The 15850-nt window shown below is 60.7% G+C and overlaps 5 protein-coding genes across 6 annotated transcripts; 4 read left to right on the top strand and 1 right to left on the bottom strand.

Moving 5' to 3' along the window:
* Positions 1-380: 380 nt before the first annotated feature.
* On the bottom strand, positions 381-1795 carry JDV02_009238 (uncharacterized protein). The gene has a single exon (XM_047990890.1). It carries the CDS (start codon positions 1544-1546, stop codon positions 629-631), a length of 918 nt encoding a protein of 305 aa, XP_047846900.1. The 5' UTR covers positions 1547-1795; the 3' UTR covers positions 381-628.
* A 528-nt stretch (positions 1796-2323) lies between these two features.
* Positions 2324-4691, top strand: JDV02_009239 (uncharacterized protein). 2 transcript variants are annotated; one of them, XM_047990891.1, is made up of 2 exons: positions 2324-2541; positions 2720-4691. In XM_047990891.1, exons 1-2 carry the CDS (start codon positions 2426-2428, stop codon positions 4476-4478), a joined length of 1875 nt encoding a protein of 624 aa, XP_047846901.1. In that variant the 5' UTR covers positions 2324-2425; the 3' UTR covers positions 4479-4691. The 2 variants fall into 2 exon arrangements, with proteins under 2 accessions (XP_047846901.1, XP_047846902.1); XM_047990892.1 differs by having other exon boundaries at positions 2324-4691.
* Positions 4692-7500, top strand: DLD1 (D-lactate dehydrogenase (cytochrome)). Its single transcript, XM_047990893.1, has 5 exons — positions 4692-5475; positions 5540-6811; positions 6907-7001; positions 7095-7175; positions 7283-7500. Exons 1-5 carry the CDS (start codon positions 5190-5192, stop codon positions 7373-7375), a joined length of 1827 nt encoding a protein of 608 aa, XP_047846903.1. The 5' UTR covers positions 4692-5189; the 3' UTR covers positions 7376-7500.
* Positions 7501-7733: 233 nt separating this feature from the next.
* Positions 7734-9841, top strand: JDV02_009241 (uncharacterized protein). Its single transcript, XM_047990894.1, has 2 exons — positions 7734-8040; positions 8141-9841. The coding sequence occupies exons 1-2, from the start codon at positions 7989-7991 to the stop codon at positions 9628-9630; spliced, it is 1542 nt and encodes a 513-aa protein (XP_047846904.1). The 5' UTR covers positions 7734-7988; the 3' UTR covers positions 9631-9841.
* Positions 9842-13019: 3178 nt separating this feature from the next.
* Positions 13020-15472, top strand: JDV02_009242 (uncharacterized protein). The gene is made up of 2 exons (XM_047990895.1): positions 13020-13965; positions 14027-15472. The coding sequence occupies exons 1-2, from the start codon at positions 13293-13295 to the stop codon at positions 15211-15213; spliced, it is 1860 nt and encodes a 619-aa protein (XP_047846905.1). The 5' UTR covers positions 13020-13292; the 3' UTR covers positions 15214-15472.
* Positions 15473-15850: the final 378 nt, after the last annotated feature.

Raw genomic sequence — 15850 nt, forward strand, 5'->3', positions numbered from 1 at the left:
ACAGCGGCAGTTATCACTTTCTCAAGCGTTTCGAACCGAAAAGTTCTGATCCAGCCAGAACGGTCGCAGAGCGCCAAGTCGTGTGGCGCAAACACGTCTGCGTCAACAGAACTACACTTATACGGCCGATCAGAACTGCTTTTTATCATTTTCTTGCGTGGCGTACAGGGGCAGAAAGGGGGGCCACGAGTGCGGATGGCCCCATTGCTGGCTTGCCAAATGCATTTGTTGTGACTACTGCATCGTTGAAAGGAGCTGGGACATGGGATGCGATACGGCAAGGGCCTTTGCGCCTTTTGCATGCTTGAGAGAAGGAAGCAGGTGTCATGGAGGGTCTTTTGGATATGCTGGAAGTGGTGTGCGCATCACTTCTCATTTTCTTTGTCAACCGACGCACTGGGCATGTAGACGTACTAGCGTTTGTAGCTAGGGCGCGTACCCGGCAGGGCTGCATGTCCGGAGTCAGAAGCAAGCTATACCAGCTTCATGAATGCATGACGTTGATCCTATCTATGCCATTGTCGGGTGCCATGAGAGCGAGAAGCCCGCTGCCGTCGTATTCTCTATGAAGCATCCAGCTATATCAAATAGAAATTACGCGCCATACTGCCCAGCAGGTGCGTACGTTCTAAATCTTTGGCTTTACTCGGACATCGACCGGTGACCACCACGGATACGTCGAAGGGGCATCTGCCATAGTGGCCTTGAAGTCTGGTTTTCTCTTCTGAAGAAAGCTCTCCTTGCCCTCCTTGGCGTCCTCGCCTAGAGCCATGCCGTGAAATACCCTGCTTTCAAGGAGGTGAGCGCCCTCGGGCGAGTCGGCACCGCGGTAAATTAAGTCTTTCATGATGCGCGCCGCTTTGGTGCTCACGTTGGCGGCGATGTCGTCGGCAATGGCTAGCGCCGTGGGGAGTACCTCGTCGGGGGCGACGACCTCGCTGAAGAGCTCGCCAAAGAGCTTATGCGAAGCGGGGTACACGGCGCCCGTGGAGAGGAGGTGCAGGGCGCGACTGGTGCCGATGAGGCGCGGCAGGAAGAAGCTGCTGCAGGCCTCCATGATGAAGCCCCTGCGGGCGAAGACGAAGCCGACCTTTGCGTCGCGGCTGGCGACGCGGACGTCGGCGGGGAGGGTCATGGTCATGCCGATGCCGACGGCGGAGCCGTTGATGGCGACGACGACGGGCTTGACGCAATTGTATATGGCGAGGGCGAGGCGGCCGCCCGAGTCGCGGTGGTCCTCGGCGCGGTCGGGCATGGGGTACCGCTCATTGAAGTCCATGCCGACGCAAAAGGTCTTGTTCCGGGGGTCGGACGAGGCGAGGACGACGGCGCGGACGCGCGGGTCGGCCGAGAGGGCGGCGAACGCGGCGGCGAGCTCGTCGGCCATTTCGTCGGTGAAGCCGTTGAGGGCGGCGGGCCGGTGGAGGGAGACGACAACGACGGGCGTGACGGAGGGGGAGGAGTCCGGGTGGTGGGAGAGGCGGATCGTGGAGTAGCGCTGCGAGGCGTAGCTGTCTGGCAAGGCGTCGGCGTTGGTGGGTGTCATGGCTGATGATGCTCACGCGCTCGCGCCGCGGTTCGATGAATGGAAAGCACGTAATATATAGGCCGGAGGGGGGGTTAAGGGGGAGGCAAGAGAAGCCGTCGGTGGGACAAAGGTGGGTGGGTGGTGGTGGATGAGATGCGAATGCGACTATCGTAAGTGTCGGAGCTAAGTTGGTGTTGTTGTACCAAGGCGTACATGTGTCACTTAAAGTACCTCGGGTAATTGGCCTGAGCTTTGAGAGAGGTTGTTGGGTTGAGGATGAATGAGGCGAGGGGAGCCAGAAGCCAAGGCAAGTGAGAAGGGCCGTGTACTTGCCTAAAGGGGAAATGCGGCTATGCAGGTAGTAAGTTAGTACCCTGCTTCGTGCTTCGCACATATGTACGAGCCTATGAAATCCGTGTATAGAACATTGCTGAGAGTGTGGCTATGATACACAATTCAAACCTTGGCGAACGATCGTCTTTGGCTCGTTCAAGGCCACCTACGAGTGTTGAGGCGTCGATAATACCTGGATGCATCATGCCTGCGTCCAGCACATGGGGACATGTCCACTCACAGCAGAACGAAATACGCACTTCATGTCCCAATAGAGCAAGTATGGCGGGGCTCCTGCGGATGGTGATGCCCCGACACCCCGGATCCGATCCAATCCCATCCACGTCTGCTGACTAAGGCTATTTCTTCGTGACAGCAGCGCGCGGCCGGCCAAGGGCAACGCAAGCCAGAGGGGCCAACCAGCCAACCACGAGGTGAGCTGAGTGAGCTTCACTCATCATCCCGCTCATCCAAAACCGCCCGCCCACGCACCGTGCCCCGTGTGTCTGCCAGCAACAGCAGAGGTGCAGCAATGTCACCGCTGCGCCGCCAGCCGCCCGTAACATGGTATACGACTGGGACGCCCACCACCAGACATGTTTCCGGCTGTACATCGAGGAGGGCAAGTCCCTCGAGGAGATCATGGAGCACATGAGGACGGCCCACCGCTTCACACCAAGGTGAGTGAGACGAGTGAGTCAGTCCGCCGTCTGTCAGCCTCATCGACCAGTCCACCCCCCTGCGCGCCCTGCGCATGTTTTGGGCGGTCGGCTCTTCGCTGCTCATTCCGAACCTGACTGCGCGCGGGCGTCGCGGCGCATGAGCTCCAGATCATCCTGCTTACACGCACCGGGACAGCAAACGCGCTTTCCAGACGCAGTTCCGCCGCTGGGATTTTCCACCCAAGCAGCGCCCCGCCTATAGGAACGAGAAGCTCGTCGGCCGGGTCAAGGAGTTGTGGGAGAGGAACTTGCCCCAGAGGGAGATGCTGCGGGTGCTCAACGACGAAGATGGCTTCGACATCAAGGCCAGGGAGCTCGTGCGCGTGCGCGCGAGGAACAGGTGGCTGCTGCGCGCGGCCAACGGGGACAAGGCCAAAGGCGTGGACCGCGACGATGGCGGCGGCAGCGGCGGCCCCGGCGACGATGATGATCATGTTTCGCCGGACGGGGCGTCGACGGCTGAGCGCAGCTCGCAGAGGACCATGTCCGATGGCAACCACTCGGACCGGCAAGGCGGCGCAGCGGACAACAGAAAACGGAGGAAACGGAAGCAGGCCGGCGCCTCGGGCGGAGCGCCGCTCCGGTTCCCATCGGAGACGACCCTCGACGAGGCTCGTAAGATGATGGGCCTCGACCCGGCCACCTATCAGCTTCTACGCACAAACTTCCAGCGCATCTGTCAAGAGGAGGGTGTCACGAAGAAGACGCTGGCTGGTATGGAGAGGTGGGAGGCCGTCAAGGCGCGCCTGGTGCGCGAGACGCCTCAGCTACAGACGATCCTGTGGCTGTCAAAAGACGAGCCGGAGCCCAAGGGGCTGGCCCTCGACGTCATTTGCACCGACGTGACCAAGCGGCTGCGCAACTTGGAGACGAGGATGACCCTGGTCGAGGCGAAAAAGGAGCTTGGCATCAACCCGGAGGAGGCACGCGAGGTGAGAGTCGCCTTTCATCACGTCCTATCCGAGTCCAAGATCACCTGCAAATCGGAGGCCTCGCCTGAGCAGTGGGAAGACTTGAAGCGCAAGTGGAGCGAGAGGTCGGACCTTGTGCGGAAGATTACAGAGGCCGCGGGCGGGGGACCAGAGTCTTCAAAGCTGATGCGCGCCCTGGACGTCATCGCCAGGGACGTAATGAAGAGGATACGGGACGAGAGGGGCCGCCAGGACCCGCGGGCGAGCCAGCAGCTGCCGCTGAGCCCGGCCGCGTCGCATGGCGGCAAGATGCTCTCGCCGGCAGACCGGGTGGAGCTCGGCGACGGACTGGCAGGCGCCTTTGACAACGTGTCGGAGGTGTCACACACGTCGCAGCAGATGGCGTTCAGCCCGGCCAGCAGCACCATGGGAAGCACCATGGGCGGACACATGCCCATCTCGCTGCAGTCGCAGGCGTCGAACCTGTCGGACTCGCAGGACGGACTTGGGCCGCCGCAACGGGTCCTGGGCCCGACGATGGCGGCGGCGGCAGGGATGGGGCTGGAGCCGCAGATAGGGCCGTCGCTGCTCCTCAGGGCCAATACGCAGGCCGCCTTCATGGACCAGCCGTTTGTGCAGCAGCAGTATCCGCCCGCGGCGACGTCGGCGCCGGTGTACGCGCCGGATCCCGGCGTGTCGATGGCGTGTGCCGTTTACTTGCGGCTGCACCCCATGTCGGCGTACCTGGGCGGCACGAGCCTCTGGATCGCGACGCTGGGCTCCGGCTCGGTCGAGGAGCTGCGCCAAGTGGCGGCGGCCAAGTTCCCGGGCACCGTGTGCCTGCGGGTCGAGGGCATCCTCAAGGACAGCAAGGGGCGCGAGCTGCCGTTGCAGATCGAGGAGGACCAGGAGCTGAGCGCGTACCTGGCGCACCTCGAGGGCGCGGCGCCGACGTTTAGCGTCCAGCTGGTGTGGAAGACGTGAGGCGGGGTGCCGCTCTCGGTGAGACGGAAAGACGGAAAAGATGGAAACGATGATTTTTGCCTATACTGGTCACGGCATCTGGGCATGGCTCCTCAGTCCTCAGACGGCGCAATATGGGCGGGCTGGCGTTGGCGGATTAGTGCGTGCGTTTGTGTGAGCGCGTTGATTTAGCGTATAGGGACGTAACGAATGACGGACTCTTGTTGAAATGACGAGACGATTGTCTCCCGGGAAGTCTCCTCCCGACGGGGCCAGCAATGGAGCTTCGGTGGTGGAGGTCCGCCACACGTTGCATCCATGGGCCGGCCGGATGGAAGTTGTGCGGCACAGCTCAGGCAGGGCCTCCGGCGACCGGCAGCGGAGTGGGCAACGGGCGGCGGGTGACATGCAGTGGACAGAACAGTCCATTCCGCAGGCGCTGTTTCCCCACCCTAGGCGCCGGAAGATATTCCGGTGTGAGGTGGGCTTCCGACGCAGGGAGCTCGCCGGTCCATTTTTTTTTGAGACTCCCGTCTGGTCCGGGTACAAGATTGAGCAGCTGCCTCAACCCGCCACAACGCCCGGCATACGTTTGGTCTTGCTCGGCCCAACCCTCAAGACTGCCGGCGCGCATCGCCGACCTGGCACCAGCCTCTTCTCCGTCTCTCGGGCGCACCAAGGCGCTTACGCGACCGACCGACCGACCGACCGACGAGACAAGACAGGCAGACAATGGCACCGCTGCAGCTGCGAGCTGCCGCACTGCGGCGCCTGGGAGTCGCCGGCCCTCGACTGCCGGCGGCGGTCTCGCGATGCTACTCGACCGACATGGAGCCCGAGAAGCCCAAGGCGCAGCCTGCAGTGCGGCAAGGCAACGAGGCCAAGCTCGGGCGCTCCTTCAAGGGCCAGGTCATGGGCAGCATTGGTGCGCGACTGCGGCGCGAGAGGGAGCAGCGCGAGCAGTACGAACGCTGGCGCGACATGACGGACCCGTCGCGTAATTGGATGGTTACCGTTCGTGAGTGTCCCCCTCTTTTTGTCCCTTGAAGACTGGGAGAACGGAGAGAGGCTGACACGTACAGTCTTCCTGTCGAGCGTGGGCATCGCCTACTACCTGGGCACGTTCTGGCCGCGCGAGCCGGAGCCGGACTCGACCCTCCCGCTATCCAAGACGCGCGGCCCGCAGCACAACACCAAGCTTGAGAACATGCAGGCGGCGTGGGCCGACTTTGTCAAGGTCGTGGGCAAAGACAATGTCAGCACACTCGAGACGGACATCGAGCACCACTCGACGTCGACGTGGTCGACGCACCAGCCCAAACCCGATGAGAAGCCCTTCTGCGTCGTCTTCCCATCGTCAACAGAGGAGGTGTCGGAGGTCATGAAGATTTGCCACCAGCGGCGCATCCCCGTGGTGGGATACAGCGGCGGCACGAGCCTTGAGGGGCACTACACGCAGACGCGCAAGGGCATCTCCATCAACTTTGGCCGGATGAATAAGGTCCTGGCGCTACACAAGGAGGACTTGGACGTGGTCGTGCAGCCCGCCGTGGGCTGGGAGGCGCTTAACGATGATCTCGGTAAGGAAGGCCTTTTCTTCCCTCCCGACCCGGGCCCGGGGGCCATGATAGGCGGCATGGTGGGTACGGGATGCAGCGGGACCAACGCCTACCGCTACGGGACGATGCGCGAGTGGGTGCTCAGCCTGACGGTGGTCATGGCGGACGGGACCGTCATCAAGACGCGGCAGCGGCCGCGCAAGAGTTCGGCCGGCTACGACCTGACCAAACTCTTCATCGGGTCCGAGGGCACGCTGGGGCTCGTGACGGAGGCGACGCTCAAGGTGACGGTCAAGCCGGCGTCGACGAGCGTGGCCGTGTGCGCGTTCCCGTCGATCCGGCACGCGGCGACGTGCGTGAGCAAGGTGGTAGGTGAGGGCGTGCCCATCGCAGCGGTGGAGATACTCGACGACAACCAGATGCGCAACATCAACGCGGCGGGCATAACGTCGCGGACGTGGGCCGAGGCGCCGACACTCTTCTTCAAGTTTGCGGGCACGACGGCGGGCGTCAAGGAGCAGGTGGCGCAGGTGCAGGCGCTGGCACGGGCCGCGGGCAGCACCACCTTTGAGTTTGCGCGCAGCCGGGAGGAGCAGGACGAGCTGTGGAGCGCGCGCAAGGAGGCGCTTTGGAGCACAATGGCTGCCGGCCGCGACGGCGACCGCGTCTGGACGGGCGACGTGGCGGTGCCAACGAGCAGGCTTCCGGCGCTCATCGAGGAGACCAAGGAGGACATGGCGCGGAGCGGGCTAAGCGCGTCCATAGTCGGGCACGTCGGCGACGGCAACTTTCACAGTGCGTTCCTCTTACATCTCTCGCCCCTACACAAAGCCAGAAGTAGAGGGGGAAGGGCGGAAGGTTTTAGAGGCAAAGTGCTGACAGCGAGATAGCCATCCTCTTGTATAGCGACGCGCAGAGGCAAAAGGCCGAGAAGGTTGTACACCGAATGGTCAAGCGAGCCATTGAGATGGAGGGTACGGTCACGGTAAGGGCTCTCTTCCCTCTCTCCTTCCTCTCTCGTGCCTCGAACCCCGAGCGGTCAAGAGAAGCAATGTCAGCTCCTTGCTAACGGGCGCAGGGCGAGCACGGTGTCGGCCTCGTCAAGAGGGACTATCTGCCGCATGAGCTGGGCGAGACAACGGTCGATGCGATGCGCCAGGTGCGTAAACACCCCCCTTCCCAATGTTCTCCATCTTCCACACCTCCCCTATCCGCAGGCGAGCAAACGCGAATACCGGTGCATCATGCTAACAAGGCGCGGTGCAGATCAAAAAGGCGTTTGACCCGCTGTGCCTGCTCAACTGCGACAAGGTGGTGCGAATGCAGAAGCCGAAGCGCGGCGAGGTGGAGGAGTGGTAGTCGAGACTCGAGAGCGTCATATCAAGGCTGAGGCAGTGTTGTATGTATATCTATCAAGGTGGCAGATGTATTGGGCGCATACGACGCCGCTTGTACATGTGTCAATACACACGGAATTTTCCGACTTCATCACCTGCTTACTGGCTTGATGTGTCGTGATATGTACCTTGACGGAGGCGATGTGCTGGGGAGCACCAGGAATGATCTCCAGTGGTGGCCATTGTACACCTATAGCTTAGCCGCTGCGGAGCTGGGTAAGGTTAGGCGCCTCTTAATGGGTCCCTTATCTAATCGGCCCCAGTGACCGCACTTGCGTCACAGGGACCACCTCACTCGCAGCGCCCGCTACCTACCCCACGTCACTCCCCCACGTCACATGGCCACCTATTGTTGGCCTCGCTGCCGTACAGTCAAACTGCCTCTCCCGCTCGTGACGGCATCCGGTCGCGTCCGGGCCGTGCCCATGCAACAACAATAACTCTCTCCGTTTCCCGACATCAACTCTCCAGCCTCGAGACCGGCGGGCCCCAACTGCGATATCTGTGTCGGCTCCGAGCGGCGACTGTCGCGCAACCCCCGACCACGGACGCTCGCCGCTGCCGCCGCCGCGGTCATGACGCTGTTTACGGCGCAGCTGCACCCGGGCAGGGGCCTTGGATTTCTAAGTGAGTCGCCACGAGCTGGAGCCGTACGGCGGCGGTGACAACGAAGACGACGCTGCCAGCGGGGCTGGGAGAGAGCGTATCTGCTAACGCCCGTGCGCAGTCCTGGGCGCGTCACTCCACGACGTCCTCACGCGCCTCAAGGCCGAACCCCAGCGATTTCCCAAGCTCGAAGTGCTCTACTCGCCTGACCGACCCGTCACCGAGCCCGTCTGCATCAACCTGCCGCAAAACGGCATCCGCCTGCGCTTCGACGGCCCCGAGCAGCGCCTGCGCCTCGTCGAGGTCCTCGACTTTACCAAGAACCACGTCACCTTCAAGGACCGCGACCTGCTCAAGCCCGCCAACGGCACGTCGGCTCCCGGGTCACCCGTGCCAGGCGAGACGTCCGGCGCGGCGGGTCCTACGTTCCGACACATATACCACCGCCTGCTGGGGCCGACGTATGCGGGCGAGTTTATCCCCCCGGCGGGCGCCCAGGAGGATGGCATCTACGTGCTGTCATACCCCGGCGTGGCCTTTAACTTTCCCATGCCCAAGGCGTCCTACTCGCCCAACAAGGACGTCGTCTCCCTCTTATCTGCTGCGTCCTCGAGCCAAGTCGCCACGTCCATGGCCGTCTTCAGTGGAGACTCGTGGGCCGAGGCCCGTCCGACGCTCTTCACCGAGGTCCTCCCGAGCATCAAGTCTACGTCGGCTCTGCAGCGCGGCAAAGACGTCTACCCCGACGAGGTGTCCCTGGTGCGGCTGTACGGGGGCGGTCGCATTGACCTGTTCCGCAAGTGGACAAGCAGCGCGTTCCGGATCCAGCTCGGCGAGACGACGCCGCAGCAGCTCGTCATGGAGCTGGGCCCGCCAAACGCCATCTACCGAAAGAACGACCAGAACATGGTCATCCATAAGATGCGCACGGCCAGCAACACACGCAGTAGGCCGAGCGCGACGGATCTCGGGCGGCCCGACGACCTCACTGACACGGATCAGTCGTCCATGAACACGGGCTCCGACGATTCGGACGAGGAGGCCATCGATGACCAGGCCGCGAACAATCCATCCGGAACGTGTTTCTACAACTACTTTTATCTAGGTTTCGATGTGCTCTTGTCGACGTCCACTCCGCCGTCGGGGCTGCCGCCTGGCACGGAACCGGCAGGCCCGGAAAACCCTATCAAGTCGCACCACCCCGATCGCCTCGTCGTCACCAAGCTCGTCCTCCACGGCAACATACCCGGCTCCTACGAATTCAACCGCCACCGGCGCTGCCGCTGGGAAATCGCCTACCTGGACGATGGCGAGGACGGCCAACCCATCAACTCGGAGACGGAGTTTCGACACGTCGAAGAGCGCATGAGCGACAGGTGGCAGGAGGCGCTCCCCGCGGGCAAGGGCTCCGCACGGCAAAGGGGCATGGTGCTGAACCGCGGATGGGGCGACAGCCCGGGGAGCAGCTGCGAGTTCCTCGGCGGGTGGGAGGAGAGCGGCGCGCGGCGGGCCGACGCGGGCGGGGAGTCGACGACGACGCTGTATGGCTTCCCGGGGTTGGTGTTTGAGGTGCTGAAGAACGATTATGTGAATACGGTTACGGTGTTTTAGACCCTTGATAAGCGGTCGTCGGGAGGCGTTTGTACATGTTGGGCGTCGGACTTGACGCGGTATCCTGTGCAGTGCTTGCATGAGATACCAATTATACAAGACTTGAGCTTCTTGCCCCTTTGTTCTGTGGTGGCGAGGCCTTCTAGTCGTTGTGCCCGTACGGCATGTGAAACGCCTGCCGAAGTGCGCGCCGACCTGGAAATAAAGCGACTGACTTTAGTAGTACGTTGGGTCAGTACTAACGTACTATATACGTACATGCACACTTGTAAGCCGGGCGCGTCGAGAGAGCCGAGATTGATGAAATGAGTTTGCCCCGATATGTCTTTTCTAGAAAGACACGCACGCGTGCAAAGGTAGGTGTACCTAACACAGGTACAGTATACTAAACGCCCTAGCTGATGGTCACAGGTACCTGGACAGCGCATTCACGATGGGACGAGAGTGTACATGCGTGTAGCCACGTACGTAGAGAATATACTACAAATACTTGGCATGCAGTACTAGTACTATATGGTATGACGACGACAGAGCTCCACCGCATGAGGCAAGCTTTTGTTGGGCGTGATCTTGAAACGGCGGACACGGCATACATATCGGCATCGCCCCACAGGGCCGCTCGGTCTGTTGCTTCACTTATATGCTCGCGACAAGCGCGACGCGAGATTCTAGTACAGTATAGATTACCTGCAGAAGGGACTGGCTGCTCGCTTTTGACGAGGCGCCTCCCAGCCGCATGTACCACGCAGCTGTAGCCAAGGGCTCAACGGTTGCGCGCCAGGCGATCGGCGTACCCACGGGCCAGGCCAGCCAGCCAAACGAAGATTTCCAATGCGCGCCCAGCCAGGCCTGATCTGGACCAACTAGACCAGAGCTCGTGCGAGCCTTGGCTGGCTGAAATGGGTTTCACGATCGATGCGCGCGGCGAGCCTGGAGCGCGAAGAAAGACGGAGGGTCGTAATAAAGGAGGCACGACATGCGCGCCCGGGCGGGACGCGGCTGAAGTCCTCGAGCATCCGCTGCAAAACTTACAGCGACTTCTTCACCAATGGTGGGAATCGACTTCGCCCGAGCTGCAGGGCCGGCAGCTTGGCATGCTCTCACGGTACTTATAAGTAGGTAGCAGTGGCCCTAATAAATCTGCCTCCCTCGCAGTCGTGTTACCACCCTACTGTGCACCTTGCGAAAACGGTTTTCCAAGGACATTCGTTGGGGAAGACGCAACCCAAATGCGGGGACGGTTGTTACGGCCACGACCCGGCAGCGTGTGCGACCAACTGCAGGGACCGGTACTCATGAGCCGATCTCGCGTCGTTCTGTTGGTCAGTGAGAGAGAGTTTGGTCATCGCACGACAGCTCGGGCGTCGCCCTCTGGTTTCGCAGGGGCAAGGGAAACTTCCCGAGCGATCGATGTGAGGGTCGGACCAACATATCTCATCTAGCTGCCGAGATCCAAGCTCGCGGGTTGCCTGTAACTTACTGTTTGTGCTTTGCGCTGTATGAGGGACGCATCGTGTAGCACCGTACGCCGGTAGGTCCATAACCAACACCACAGCTGCTGGTCACTGAGACGGCCAAAAGTTGCGACGCCGCTGACGATAAGCCACGGTGTTTGTGAGTGCGTGAAGTGAGTCAGTCGGTCACCCGTCGTATTTGTCGCACAGAGATGTCAGTTCGGGAAGGGGCTGCTGCCAGCGCCGTATATCCGAGCCCGAGGCGAGGCGAAGAGCAACGCACAACGGGCGGGCGCTGCGGCCCATGGCGTGCGTGCGTTCGTCGTGGGCGGTGGTCGTCATCATAGTCTGTACCCTTGGTGTGCTCGGAGCAGCGTCGGACTCGCATTCGCGGGTTGTGCGGTTCCGTTGTGCGACAGACAGGCGACGATGCCGCCGAGGGCGGTTATATGCCTGCCGAGACGGCATTTACCCCAGTGGATGGACGGACGAGCATGTCGACAGATGGACGGTGTTGGTGGCTGACTGGGATCGCTGAGGTGGCTTGGGTGGATGGATGGATGGAGATGCGCAGACGGATGCTGCAGTGCTGGCGTACGAAGTACAGTTAAGCCCGGGCTCGGCCGAGGGGGCGGCCCCGCCTCGGCCTGCACCCTGGCGCAGGCCCCACCGCAGCGTGGACATGGACAAGGATGAGATTCCCAAACATCAGACAAGGAGACGGAAGGCGGATCCGCGGCGATGACCATTGCATCGAACGGCGAGCGACCCCGCCAGGGGCCCTGGGAACCCCCCCCCCACCGCCACGACCTTGGGCGGTTGCGATGTGAAGCCATGCCATTCATCCATGCAAAGACAACAAGCCCTTTTGGGTTTTTGGGTTTGTAAGCCTCTGGACCTCCTCTCATCGACGAGCCCTGGCCGAGGACGAGGACGAGGACGAGGACGACAGCTGACGCGCAATGTTCTCATTGTTCTGGTTTGACTTCAGCTTATTTGAATTATCTTGTAAATATCGACGTCTCTTTTATTCAACAGTGCATAAATACCTACACCTACCTAACCCATCTCCTCTCGCTACGCGGCTCAGCTTCTGGTTCCTGCCCAATCCCGGACCAGGAGGGACGCAACGCACCTGCCGACACTGCACGTCTGCATGCGTGCGTTGCGACTGCGCCGCGACTGCATCGCGACTGCCCCGTTCGCTTCTCATCTCGTCCTCGCTGATTGCCCGAAGCGGTATGAAAAGCGGGTCGCGCCGGGCAGGCAAGAGCTTTGGATGACGCTTACATGGAGGCACATCGCATGTACCTACAAAGCGCAAATGCCGTCGTCGCCAAATGTCCAAAAAGAGAAGGGGTTTCCAAGACAAGTGCCCGCTACTGTGATGGGGGCGGCCGCTGCGCGTGTGAATCCCGGGCGCCTGATCGAGAGAGGGAGGCGGGGGGCCAAGCGCCAAACACGCTCGTTGTTGTCGTGTGTGTCGTGGGCATGGTTCCATTACCCACCAGGGGGGAGTGCCACCGCTCGTGTCATGAAAAGAGTCATGGGAAGAGAAAGAGGTTCGGCCATCGGCGCTCGTGGGATGCCGGCATGGCTCGGATTCCGCTGTGGCGCGCGCGCGCCGCTGGTGGTAAGTTAGTAGCATGGACGTAGTGCGGGTCTGTCTGGTCCGTCGGTTGTTGGGCTTATGCTGAAAGCGGCAACCGCCCAAAGCCACAGAATGAACGGCGCCCTCTCTCTCCACTGCCCGGCTTCCAGTTTCCAGTTCTCTTGTCTGCCCGAAGGCGGGATGGACCCACCACCTGCCTGCCTGCCTGCCTGCACGCACGCACGCACGCACGCATGTAGTAGCAGTAGTTTTGGTGAACCTGCCGGCACGCCTTGCCGGGCGTGAAGAACATGGTCCTTCTTTGTTGGAAGCGACGGCTGCTCAATAAAACTCGTCCGACCCCCCCTTCAACCACGCCGCACTGTGATGTCGTGCTTGTCATCGTCATCGCTTTCTTTCTTCTCACGCCTGCTCACTGTCTTATTTCCCTTTTTAATCCATCGACGTTTCAAAGCCTCGTCTTTCGGCCGAGTCTTGTCTAAGACAGCCCTGGCTGGCCGCTTCTTGTTCCTGGGAGGAGAGGTCTCAGTCCCGCGTGGGCGGAATCGACGCCGAAACGCCACGAAACGCCGCCACACAGCCAGCGAGTGAGCAGCATGCCTCACATCCCGTCCGGTACAGAAGGGCGCGCCAGCTCCGACGGCACGCTCTACCCGGACCACGATGCTGCCCTCGACGAAAAGAACCATGCCTCTGGGGACGAAAAGGGCGACCGCTCGGACGTCCCTGGCGCCGGCATCGCCTCACCACCGGCATCAGTTGACGGCAATGTGACCGCGGCGCCAGTCGATGCGCCAGAGCCAGACAGCCAGCAAACTCCAACTGCGCCTGCGCCGCCAGTCGAACCAGAGGCCCAGCGCACAAAGGCAGAAACCACGATTGTCATGCTCGCCCTCGCCATCAGCTTGTTCCTCGCCGCCTTGGACATGACCATCATCACCACGGCCGTACCGACTATCTCGTCCGAACTCAAGTCAAGCGCCGGCTACGTGTGGATAGGCAGTTCCTACCTCTTGGGCAACGCCGCCTTCGTCCCCATGTGGGGAAAGGTCTCGGACATTTTTGGGCGCAAGACCATACTCATCTGCGCCGCCGTTGTCTTCCTCGTCGGCTCGGCCATCTGTGGCGCGAGCGTCAACATGGGCATGCTCATCGCCGCCCGTGCCATCCAGGGCGTCGGCGCCGGAGGCTTGATATCCCTTCCCAATATTGCCGTTTCCGACCTGTTCTCGCAACGTGGCCGTGCCAAGTACCTGGGGTTGCTCGGGGGTGAGTTTCCGCATAGGCTGCGCCCTTCCCGGGACGACATGACGAGCTAACCCTTTTACAGCTGTTTGGGCCATTGCTTCCGCCGTCGGCCCGCTTCTGGGCGGCGCCTTCACGTCCAGGGTTTCGTGGCGATGGTGCTTCTACATCAACCTCCCTGTTGGCGGTGTCTCCCTGGCCGTCATCATCTTCGTCCTGAAGCTGCACAACCCGAGGACCCCCTTGATTCAGGGCCTCCGTGCCATCGATTGGCTCGGCAGCTTGCTCATCGTGGGCGGCACGTTGATGCTCCTCCTCGGCCTCGAGTTCGGTGGGAATACGCACCCATGGGCCTCGGCGACCGTCATATGTCTCGTCGTCTTTGGCGTCGTCACCATCGGCCTCTTTGCGGTATACGAGGGCCGCATCGCAAAATACCCGCTCATGCCACCGAAGCTCTTTCAACACGGCTCCAGCATTGCGGCATACTGTGTCTCTTTCATGCACGCCTTCACCTTCATGGGGGGGAGTTACTGGCTGCCTCTCTACTTCCAGTCGGTTCTCGCCGCCAACTCTCTTCTATCCGGCGTCTACCTACTGCCGTTTGTCTTGTCGCTTTCAATTACGTCTGCATTCGTTGGCATTATTATCAAGAAGACAGGCAACTATAAAATCCCTATCCAGGCAGGGCTATTCATCATGACCCTAGGATTCGGCCTCTTCATCGATCTGGGAACGGACAGGAACTGGGCCAAAATTATCATCTTTCAAATCATTGCGGGCTGCGGTGTCGGCCCGAACTTTCAAGCGCCATTGCTGAGTATTCAAAGAAGTGTTGAGCCTCGAGAGATCGCCGTGGCGACGTCGTGTTTCAGCTTCATCCGTCAGATCGGCACGTCCATCTCGGTGGTTGTGGGCGGAGCCATCTTCAACAACAGAATGAAGCAGCAGCACGATTCACTAGTGCCCCTAGTTGGTCAGCGGCTCGCCGATCTCTTTGGCTCTCAAAGCGCCGCGGGAAGCGTTGACATTGTTCGAGATTTGCCGGCCGCATTGATGGCGCCGGTAGAGGACGCCTACTGGAATGCCCTAAAGTACATGTATGTACTCTACTGCTGCACTGGATTCATTGGATTCTTGATCAGCTTCGGCATCAAGCAGAAGGCGCTGAGCCAGACACACACGGAACACAAGACGGGCCTGGCAACTCTCAAGCGCCGCAACGAGGACCATACGCCGCCATCGGACGAGGAGAAGAAGGTTGGCAACTAACATACTGGACGGAGAAATTCAGCATTTCAGCATGCATCAAAGATTTTAGCATGGAACTGGCGTTTTTGGCATCCCACATGGGATGAGGACCCGGACGTGTACAAAATGGTTGCTTAGGTAGTGATTCGTATATATGGTGATTGACTCAGGATGGTCCTGAACATCTCTACATGATTCTTACTCAATAGCTGGCGTTAGACCATTAAAAGGAACTTGAACATACTCGACCAGAGATAGTAAAGAAGTCCAAAGAACGCCAGGTAGTCACAGTCTCCCGACGAAAGTTGTTGTTCAGGTCGTCACGGGTGCCGGGTATGTCATCTCATTGAGGCGCGTCACGTGGCTTGGGTGTCGATGAGGTAGCTGACCGATGCACCACAAGACACATTCATGACTCCAGCCTTTTATCTCCATCTCCCTTGTCAATGGCGAATCTAGCATGGACCAACCTCTCAATTCGTTTTGGGACTTGTCGCGCCCGTTTTGGGAGAAAGGAGAGTGGAAGAGGCGAGCCACACTGTGGCTGACAACTGGTTGCCCCGGCGACTCGGGCCGGCTGTGGCTGCGCCCACACGCTAACGAGGCAGGCAAGGCCTGTATTTACCTTTTTGTGTACCTGCCGTGCATGGACCCCCTC

The sequence above is a fragment of the Purpureocillium takamizusanense genome, chromosome 9 (assembly GCF_022605165.1).
Source record: "Purpureocillium takamizusanense chromosome 9, complete sequence".
Taxonomy (NCBI): Eukaryota; Fungi; Ascomycota; class Sordariomycetes; order Hypocreales; family Ophiocordycipitaceae; genus Purpureocillium; species Purpureocillium takamizusanense.